Source organism: Musa acuminata, chromosome BXJ3-4 (assembly GCF_036884655.1).
Source record: "Musa acuminata AAA Group cultivar baxijiao chromosome BXJ3-4, Cavendish_Baxijiao_AAA, whole genome shotgun sequence".
NCBI classification, from domain to species: domain Eukaryota; kingdom Viridiplantae; phylum Streptophyta; class Magnoliopsida; order Zingiberales; family Musaceae; genus Musa; species Musa acuminata.
Genome location: NC_088352.1, coordinates 9,335,823 through 9,346,923, shown reverse-complemented (window position 1 = coordinate 9,346,923; position 11,101 = coordinate 9,335,823). Strand labels below are relative to the sequence as shown.

General features: G+C 40.0%; 1 protein-coding gene across 1 annotated transcript; it reads left to right on the top strand.

The window, feature by feature from the left end:
• Nucleotides 1-7,947: 7,947 nt before the first annotated feature.
• Nucleotides 7,948-10,783, top strand: LOC103981681 (uncharacterized). The gene is made up of 5 exons (XM_018825231.2): nucleotides 7,948-8,566; nucleotides 8,661-9,162; nucleotides 9,420-9,618; nucleotides 9,705-10,115; nucleotides 10,289-10,783. Exons 1-5 carry the CDS (start codon nucleotides 8,191-8,193, stop codon nucleotides 10,619-10,621), a joined length of 1,821 nt encoding a protein of 606 aa, XP_018680776.2. The 5' UTR covers nucleotides 7,948-8,190; the 3' UTR covers nucleotides 10,622-10,783.
• Nucleotides 10,784-11,101: the final 318 nt, after the last annotated feature.

Here is an 11,101-nt window from a genome sequence, read left to right as displayed (position 1 = left end):
TTTATTGTGATAAGTCTTTTAAGAGCGAGTATTATCATCCATGTATCACAATGTATTTAATTTCTTAATCTTAATATGGTAATATTACTTAATGAATAAACCTTTTGTTTATTCTTGGTCCAATACCAATATATTTTCTCAAATTAATATGCACATAAATGAGAAAATATTACAATATATATAAAAGTTTTAATATAATTACAAAGTGTAATTAAGTCTCATTTTCTCTACATGATCCTTCAATTTCAGAGGTAGCATGCCTTTAGTCAAAGGATCAGCAATCATCAATTCAGTGCTAATATGCTCAATGATCACTTTCTTTTCTTTTACTCGTTCTCTTATGACTAAATGCTCAATGACCATTTTCTTTACTTCGACTTTGACTTTTATTATTTTTAGTCATAAAGACAGTACCTGAATTATTGCAAAAAAATTTTAATGGCCTAGAAATAGAATCTATGATTCTAAGCCCAAAAATAAAACTCTTAAGCAATACACCATGTGAAGTAGCCTCAAAACAGGAGATAAACTCAGCTTCCATGGTAGAAGTAGCAGTCAAGGTATGCTTGGTACTTCTCCAAGAAATAGCTCTACCAGCCATCGTAAAAGTATATCATGATATTGATTTATGAGAATCAATACAACCAACAAAGTCTAAATCTGAGTAACCAATCATATCCAGATTGTCTGTATGTTTATACATAAGCATGTAATCTTTGGTTCCTTGTAGATACCTCATCACTTTCTTTGCAGCTCTCTAGTGGTTCATACATAGATTACTCTGATATCGACCTAGCATCCCTACAACAAATACAATATCAAGTATAGTACAAACTTGAGCATACATAAGGCTTCCTACAACATAAGTATATGAGATGTTTTTCATTTATTCCCTTTCAATGTTATTCTTTGGGCATTGGTTCAAATTGAACCTATCACCTTTCACAATGGGAGCAACACTTGGTGAACAATCCTTCATCCGAAATCTTTCTAAAAGTTTATCGATATAGGTTTCTTGTGATAAACCTAAAATACCTCTAGGTCTATCTCTATGGATCGTAATACCAATGACATAAGATGCTTCACCCTGATCCTTAATGTAAAAAATTTTAGAAAGAAATTGTTTTACCTTATGCAGCAAACCCTTATCATTGGTTGCATGCAAAATAGTATCTACATATTGCTAGTCATATGTGCCCAGCAAGCCAATCACGTGAGTGATGGCACGTGTGACTTGATATAGAACCTTTTTGCTTATTATATTTTGACGTATATCACTTTATAACTATTGCATATGTGCATATATATATATATATATATATATATATATATATATATATATATATATATATATATATATATATTGTGATGTCCTTGGATTTGTGCAATGAGAATCGGATCGTGATGAGATCACGATAATGAGATCGATTCACCTTTAAACACATATCCTAAATAATCTCGGTCATAGGTTACTCGAGAGGGACATCGTGATAACCGGATAGACTGGTGTGCTGTATACCCGTCCATATGATGGATGCACCTGGTCTCATAGCTGCTCGTGTAGGGACACTAGGGATACAGTACAGGTGCTCATTGGAGAATGAGTTCACCGATTGATCTGCTTACGGAATGCTGGATGGTTGATGATGCCTTATTGTCAGACAGCGATTCCGTAGTCCTAGTGGTGTATCTGGTCCTTAGACTTGAGACACCAAGGATGTCGTGTATGAGTGCTCCACTCTTTGATACCAGACTTATAAGTTTGGCTGTCCCAGAGCTAGTACAGCTGGTCATTGGGAGTGGTAGTCGACCTTACGAGGGTTATTGAGTGTCGATAGAGGATCATCCACTCTCGACGTCATGAGAGGAATATCCCATGTGTTCTTGCTCAGATAAATCCCTGGCCATGGTCATTCGGGTTGAGAGAGAAAGAGTTCTCCGGGAGAATCCGATTAGAGCAAGACTCGAGTAGAAACCGTATGGGTCTGACAACACCATGCTCAATATACGGTCTCTAGGATATTAGATGGATGAGGGACTATAGGTACACGGTAACTGAGGACAGACAGGTCCAATGGATTGGATTCCCCTGTATCGTCTGGGGACTACGGCGTAGTGGCCTAGTACGTCCGTAGTCGATGAGTCAAGTGAATTATTACAGAGATAATAATTCACTGAGTTAGAAGGAGTTCTGACGGGTATGACTCACGGCCAGCTCGATATTGGGCCTAGAGGGTCACACACATATGGTAGGTATTGCGATGAGTAGAGGTTCGGATATGAGATATCCGACGGAGCCCTTGTCTTATTGGATGCAGATCCAATACCCACTAGGGGAGGACCCATTAGGGTTTGACAGGGGACCTCTATAAATAGGAGGGATTCAGAGCCTCATAGGCTAGAGCCTTTGCTTGCCTTTCCTATTCTCCTCTTCCTCTCCACCTCAGATCAGGCCTGGAGTTTTTGAGGAGCGTCGTCGCAACCCTGCTGTGTGGATTATCGCTAGAGAGGATGACGCTTGACCTCCTTTACCCTCTCCTAAGGATCTGCAAGGAAACAGGGATATACGATCTCCCTAGGTAACACAATCTACTCTATACACAGTTTCATGTTTCGCGGATTTTTGCGCACCAATCTTCGCACGACGATGAACATCTTTTTGGGAATCGGGGATTTTGTTTTTTTGTTCTTCCGCTGCGCATGTGATGTCGCCCCCATGATTTCCCAACACATATAAAACAAGAAAATATATTTTACTCCGCCTTTTGGTATATACATTAATCCATGAGATTTTCAACAAATCTGAATGAAAAAACCACTTTATAGAATTTAAAATACTATAGGCGGGAGGCTTGTTTTAAACCATATATAGACTTCTTAAGCTTACAAACCAAGTGTTCACCAACACTAGAGGAGAAACTTTCATGTTGTTTCATATTAACTTCTTCCTCTATATCTCTATTAAGAAAGATCATTTTCACATCCATTTATTGCAACTCAAAGTCAAAATGGGCGACGAATGCTAAAATGATACGAAGAGAATATTTCTTAAATACAGGGGAAAATATTTTTGTATAATCGATTCTCTCTTTTTAAGTAAATCCCTTTGCAATAAGTCTTACCTTGTTTCTCTCAATGTTGCCTAACGAATCTTTCTTAGTTTTATATATCCATTTGCAACCAATAGCCTTTGTTTCATTAAGCAACTCTATAAGATCCCAAACTCAATTTCTCTTCATGGAATTCATCTCTTCTTTCATAACATTGTGCCACAAATTTGATTCTTTGTAACTTATGGCTTGTGAAAAGGTTTCAGGATCATTTTTGGCTCCAATATTATAGTCAAATTCTTGTAGATATATAACATAATCATTGGGAATTGCTGATCTTTTATTTCTAATAGATCTTCTTGATATTGTACTAATGTTTCCCTAAGGAACTTGTGGTTCATCTAGTTGTTCAGGAGCTGTTGTAATTCCCGAACTGCTTGATCTATTAGAATACTGTCAACAACTTGTGGAATCTCAATAATTGGTTATTCATCACTAGTTTATACTTGAGGAGTGCTATGAATTATAATTAATCTATCATTTGACGTGAAAAGTTGATATTCTATATGATCATATGCAGAAACTATGTTCCTGAACTGATCGCTCCCACTAATCATGTCATCCTCAAGAAATTTAGCGTTTCTTGATTCCATAATCCTAGTTGTATGAGATAGACAATAGAACTTGTAACATTTTGACTTTTCGACATATGCAATGAAATACCCACTAATAGTCCCCGGGTCTAGTTTCTTCTCTTGTGAATTATATATCCTGACCTCAGACGGATATCCCCAAATGCACATATGTCGCAAACTCGGTTTCCAACATTTTTATAATGCAAATGATATCTTTAGGACAACCTTGGTTGAAACTCGGTTTAATATATACACAGTCATCTTTAGTGCTTCAGTCCACAAGAACTTAGGAAGATTGGAGTTGCTAAGTATATTCTGCATCATGTCTAATAATGTTTGGTTTCGTCTTTCTACAACACCATTCTGGTCTAGAAAACCAGGCATAATGTATTAGGCAACAATCTCATGTTCTTAAAAAACTTAGCAAAAGGACCATATGCTTGTCTATTTTCAGTATATCTATCATAATATTCTTTACATCTATCTAATCTCATAATTTTAATTTGCTTATCTGGTTCTCAACTTCAGCCTTAAAGACTTTGAATGCATCCAATGCTTTATTTTTGTTATGAAGTAAATAGATATACATATATCGTGAGTAATTATCTATAAAGAAAACGAAATATTTCTGACCATATGTGTCCATGTCTAGACAACATATATTAGTATGAATGATCTATAATATGTCTGAGCTCCTATTAGCACCTTTTTTAGATTTGTTGGTCTGCTTTCTCTTAATACAATCCATATATGTCTTTAAATTAGTAAAATCAAGAGTACTAAGTACCCTCATCATTAACTAATCTCTTAATTCTCTCTATAGAGATATGTCCTAATCTCTGATGTCATAACATAGAGAAGTCCTCGTTAATATTACACCTTTTAGTGTCAGCACGAACATACATTGAACTTTGAGTGTCATCATTTTGTAAGAAAATACGATAAAGGCCATCAAATAAAATATTTTTCCCATCACAATCAGATTTATATAATAAATAAAATGATGTGTCTTTAAAATTAAAGGAATATCTAATTGGTACAAGTTTGGAAACAAATTAAGTTTAGTGAGAAACTTGGTACATAAAATATCATTTTTAATTTTAAAACAAAAACATTACTTAAAGTTAAAATACATGTTCTAATTGCCTCCACATATGAGTTCATCTTATTACCTGATAAGATGCTTTGCTCACTTCCCACCGGCTTCCTTAGGTTTTGCATACCCTGCAAAGAGTTTGCAATATGGATTGTTGATCCAGAGTCAATTCACTAGGTGTTATTATTAGCATTAACCATATTAGATTCATAACACACAAACGAGGTTGGTTTACCTTTCTTTTCAAGTCATTATTGGAATTTTGTGCATTCCTTCTTCATGTGTCCCTTCCTTTTACAAAAAAAAAATACTTTGATTCTTTCTTGATATTAACTTGGGGTGGTATTTTACCTTTTCCCTACTGATGAGCTTTTTGATTGGCTTAATTTTTGTTACTTTTATTCTTCCCATGAATTGTTACTACCAATGCAATCTCACCGAGTTTCATCACTAGCCTCTTTTCTTCTTGAACACACGTGATCATTAATTCATTGATTGATCATTTATCCTTATGTGTGTTGTATGAAATCTTAAAAGACCCGTATTGATGTGGAAGGGTGTTCAGAATATAGTGCACTAGGAAAGATTTTGACATATTAACTTCGAGTTTCTTAAGTTGAGCCATAATATCTCATATTTACATTGTTTGCTCACGCACACCCTTTATGTTGGTGAATCTAAGGGATAAGAATTTTATCATTATGGTACTTGATAGTGTCTTTTTCGAAGTGATAAAATATTCATCGATAGTTTGTAGCAAATCTCGGACCTTTTCATGCTGGTCAATAGAACCACATATGTCAGCAGTTATCTTAGTCTTGCTAAACATTATGTTAAGCCGATTGGATCGCTCCCATTGCTCATATAACGTGACCTCAGTTGGAGTGCTAGTATTAGTGACGGTAGGTGGTTCGTCTTTCCTAATAGCATAATCAATATTCATCTACCCTAAATGGAGGAGAAATGTTTCCTTCCATATCTTATAGTTATCACCCCTAAGTTCGGAAATATCACATCGAATATCAAAGAAATTAACAATTTGAGAAACTACATAAAATCAAACATGTTTATATCAAAATTTGAGGCTTAATAGTTTATATTGCATATTTTACCAATGTGAAATATGTCAAAAGATTAATATCATGACATAAAAATTGCTTGTGAGCTAAATTCTTAATTCAAATATATTCAAATAATTTTTATGATAAAACTATCAAATTATACTCCAATTCATAATCCGGTAAATTATGAAAATAATCTGATATTTTATCTTAATTAATTATATTGAATATAATAAAAGATCATATGAGATAATTATTATTATATTAAATATAATCAGTCATAATATTATGTCTAATTATTTATGTAATTCTTATTTTTAACTTTATATATAATTTTAATTAATTAAGGATGTTGTGATTAATTCTTAATTAATTAAGATTATATGAGTCACTAGACATTTTAAACATATAAAATTGACTCATAAGCATGAATTAATATAACCAAATATTCATATATAATATGAGTATTTTATCGACTAAAAATATTTAAAATGTTATATTCTCATGATTTTTAACCTAAAATATGTCAGGAAGTTTAAAAAAGAAACCAAAATCAAGTCATATTTATGATATAAAAAATGAGAACTCTTTCCTATCAAGGCAGAGGTTAATTGGTTCTGATACCAACTGTTAGAAATTTTTATGCTAAAATATGTTTCTAAATTATTATAATACAAACACAAGAAAAACTAATGCGGAAATGAAATTACGTACCTCCATTGTTGTCAAGAATTTCAGCAACGGTTTCTTTTTGAATTTTGACGACTCATAACTTTCAATTTAGATAGTATAGAAAATCCTTTACACCTGAAAGAGATAGCCCAATGACCAAAATCCTATGTTCTCCTATCAAGAATATTTATTATCATCAACTCTATAATATTCAATAATTAATTTAAATTTATAACGTTTGAATTATAATTAAAATTTTTAATAATATTAAATAAAATCTTTGATAATAAATGAAGAAATGAATGATCAACTTAACTAGAATGGTTCCGTTATTATTAAATAAAATATTTAATAATAACGGTTACATAGATAACCGCAACGAAAAGGACAAAGAACTCTCCAAAGCGAAGGTGGCCGGGACATCGGCCTGAGGCTAGTGCGGCTGTGGCGAGGGAGTGGGTGGAAAGCCAGAGAGCCGAGGGCGCGGAGGCGAAAGGCAGCGACCGAGTGCTAGGTTTCTTTGATCGACCAAAATGCTGAACACCAACCATCGTCGACGTTGGCCGCACTCGAGAGAGGAAGAGGAAACGGAGGGACACCGATATCTTACCAAAGTCGGTATGAAGTTTATAGGGAATTTTTTTATATATATATAAAAGTCCCAATTTTTTATTTTTCTCGTACCCTCTTTTCGCTGAATTTTATTTTATAAAAGGAGATTATCCCCTCATTCCACCCTCCACCTCATGCTTCCGTGCTCGCGCCCTCGTCCGCTACCTCGCCCTCGTTTGTCATTGTCGTCGTGTTGTCCTCCTCGAAGATATCTTTTTGTTGCAATCGTTGTTACCTAGGCGACGTGGGTGCGATCGACGAGGGAATGTATGGTATCGCTCGCTTGGGTAGGGGACTGGACAGTGGGGCCATGCGAGGGAGGAAGGAGAGGAAGCCTCAGCCTCGTCGTGGCCTCCTCCTTCCCCTCCACTGAGGCCAACGACAGCAATGGAGGCGAGGGCCTAAGCGGCATGGGTGTGGATCGGCAAGGGCTCGGTCAGGAGAGGGAGGTCTCAGGGGTCGTCGTTTGTTTTGCTCATCTGAAAACCATCAGCAGATGGACAGACCACGGTTTTGGGTCTTGCGGCTTCGTCCTGTTCCTTCCCTCCCTCTGGTCAACCAAAGTTTCCCTTAATCTCTGACCTTACCCATTCTCATCTTTAATCGACTATCTGTACTTATTTAACCTTGTATATCTTGTTCCTTGTAATGAACGATCCTTCTTATGACGTCTCATCCTTGTGATCTACGTTGTCATGAGGCCTTATGAAGAGGAAGAAGCTTTCATCAGCCAGAGTTAGATCACCACAGATTCCAGTGCGAGCCCACAGTGTTGTGTGCATGCTCTCCTCTTCCTGTGGACCGAAGACCTACGCGTGTTGAACGAGCCCGTGGTGGAGTCGCGCCTGAACGCTTGACCTCGCCTCGCCACGCTGCCTCTCCAATGTGAAGAAGCCACGGAGGTCCTTCTTCCTTTCTTTACCGGGTGCTGCATGCTCCGGAGAAAGCTGATTGATTCCCAAAACCAAAGGCTTTTAAGTCTCTATATGTATACCTAGACACAGACTTGGTTCCGGAAACGTGTAACTCGAAGCTTGTTCAGCCACATCTCCGTCTCCCCCGCCATGTCTCTCCTTGTGATGTCTCCCGTGGAAGCAGCTGGCGTCCATCAAGATCAACCCTCGTCCTCGGATTCGACGAAGCGAGGTGACGCAAAGACCGACCTGACCAACACGTTGGTCGATGCGCACGACGAGCTTCATCTGCTGAAGCTCTTGCGCGCATGGATTCCTGAATCTACCGATATTGGTGGTGGTGGCGGCGACGAGCACGATGGTGACAGGAAGTTTCGGTGGCTGAGGTCCCAGATCATTGGCGCGGAAGCCGAGTTCGAGACCCCGTTCGGCCGCCGCCGCATCACTTACTCGGACCACACGGCTTCCGGCAGGTTCCTGCGGTTCATTGAGGAATTCCTTCAGCGTGATGTTCTCCCATTCTACGGTAAGCAAGCTATTAATCTTTGTTGCCGGAGCTTGATCGACATGGAAGCTTGTGTTCTTTGTTCACGCCCTCTCTCTCCATGGCTTCGACACAGGCAACACTCACACGGTGGACAGCTACGTAGGGCTCTACACCGGCAAGTTGGTGAAGCAGGCGTCCCATTACGTCAAGCAATGCATGGGAGCAAGCCCGCACGACGTCCTCCTCTTCTGCGGCTCCGGCTGCACCGCCGCCATCAAGCGGCTGCAAGAGGTGATGGGGATCACCATGCCCTCCATCCTCCGCTCGGCCGTGCTCAGCCACCTGCCGCCCTCCGAGCGGTGGGTCGTCTTCGTCGGGCCCCACGAGCACCACTCCAACCTGCTCTCCTGGCGGGAGAGCCTGGCTGAGGTGGTCGAGATCGGACTCGACGCGTCCGGCGCCGCGGATCTCGCGGCCCTGGAGGCCGCCCTGCAGTCGCCTGAGTTTTCCGGGCGGATGAAGCTCGGCTCTTTCTCGGCCTGCAGCAACGTCACTGGGATGTACGCCGGCACCCGTGCGATCGCGCGCATGCTGCACCTCCATGGCGCGTACGCCTGCTTCGACTTTGCTTGCAGGTACTACCTCTTATATACATACATACATACATGAATGTTTATGTATGTATGTATATAAGAGTTAATGCAGAACTTTTTTTAATGCATATATATATATATACATAATCAGTTAATGCAGAACTTTTTTTATCGTTTTAATATTCTTTTTTTGGTTGGCTTAATTAGTGGGCCATACGTGGACATATATATATATATAATCAGTTAATGCAGAACTTTTTTATCGTTTTAATATTCTTTTTTTTGGTTCGCTTAATAAGTGGGCCATACGTGGACATAGAGATGAGAAGAGGAGATTTGGACGGCTACGATGCAGTGTATCTGAGTCCACACAAGTTCATCGGCGGTCCAGGGAGCCCCGGCGTCCTGCTGATGAATGAAGACCTCTACCGCATCAGGGGCATTCCTCCTTCCACCAGCGGCGGCGGCACCGTCCTCTACGTCAGCGGTTTCGACAAGGTGCGTACCTCGGGTGATGGATCCGCACACAGTCGTCCGATCTCTGATACTGCCGCAACCAACACGCCCCCTGTTTCTGCCTGCAGGACACGCTGTACTGCAACGACGTGGAGGAGCGGGAGGACGCAGGCACGCCTGCGATCGTGCAGAAGATCCGGGCCGCCGCGGCCTTTCGGGTGAAGGAGTGGGCGGGGCACGGCGCGATCCAGCGGGCGGAGGCGCGGCTGCTGCGGCGGGCGCTGGGGCGGGTCCTGGGCAACCCTCGGGTGCTCGTACTGGGGAGCGCGACCAAAGCGCGGCAGCCCGTCGTGTCGTTCGTCCTGTACCCGGAAGGGACGCGTGGCAGGCACCTGCACTGCCGGTTCGTCACGCGGCTGCTCAACGACCTGTTCGGGATCCAGGCGCGCGGGGGGTGCGCGTGCGCCGGCCCTTACGGTCACGTGCTCCTCGGCATCGATCGCACCCGCTCTAAAGCCATCAAGTCTGCAGTCGAGAAGGTACGTTAGCGCAAAATAATACTGACGAAGAAAAAATTAATTTGCTATTAAAATAAGTAGCAGTTCAAGCATATTAAATCAGACATAATTATATATTATTGTGCACACATTTTACTTTACATGGCTTATTGTAAAATCTATTTAATTATTTAAAGAATGTTTGTGTTATCCAGGGATATGAGGGAATAAGACCAGGTTGGACGCGAGTTAGCTTCGCATACTACACCTTATGGGAGGAAATGGAGTTTGTGGTGGATGCAATAGAATTCGTTGCACAGTATGGAGACAGGTTCCTTCAACTCTACAGCTTTGACTGGAAGTCGGGGGACTGGGAATACATGCATGATAAAAATGTCATCCCCATAAAAGATGGAGATTATATTGGCAACACATATTATAAGTATATGACTTATGCGAGAGGTATTGTGGATTTTCTACCACACCACACAGTGAAGAGACACGTTCCAGAGTCCATTGATCCTGAGCTAGTAAATTTCATGCTGTAGAACCGAGGGAAGAAAAGAAATGTCTTTTGGTGCTGTTTTCATCAAGTTAGGGCTAATTTTCCCTCTCTTTTTGATGCTGATATAAACAATGTTAAGGGAACATCTGAGGTCAGTTCATGTAATTACTTGTGAATGCCAAGAAAACATAATTTTCTTGATTAAGTTTAACAATATTCTGACAAGAGGTGTGTGATGAGTATATAAATACCTGAAACTCTCTCAATGTGACCACAGTTCATCTGAGCAGCTGTTTCAGGTACACGGTTCAGAACCACAAGTTCATGAGCAGAGCCAAAATGCCACTTGCAAACCAAAACCTGCATCATGGATCAAACTATAGAAAAAGGGTTAGATGCAATTTTCCTGTTGACAAATCACACGAATGTAAAAACATGCCATACCATTTCGCCAATTTTCACTGAAAATATGTATGATTCGCGAGACCTGCAGTGGCTTAATTCCAGCTGGGAAATTTACTCA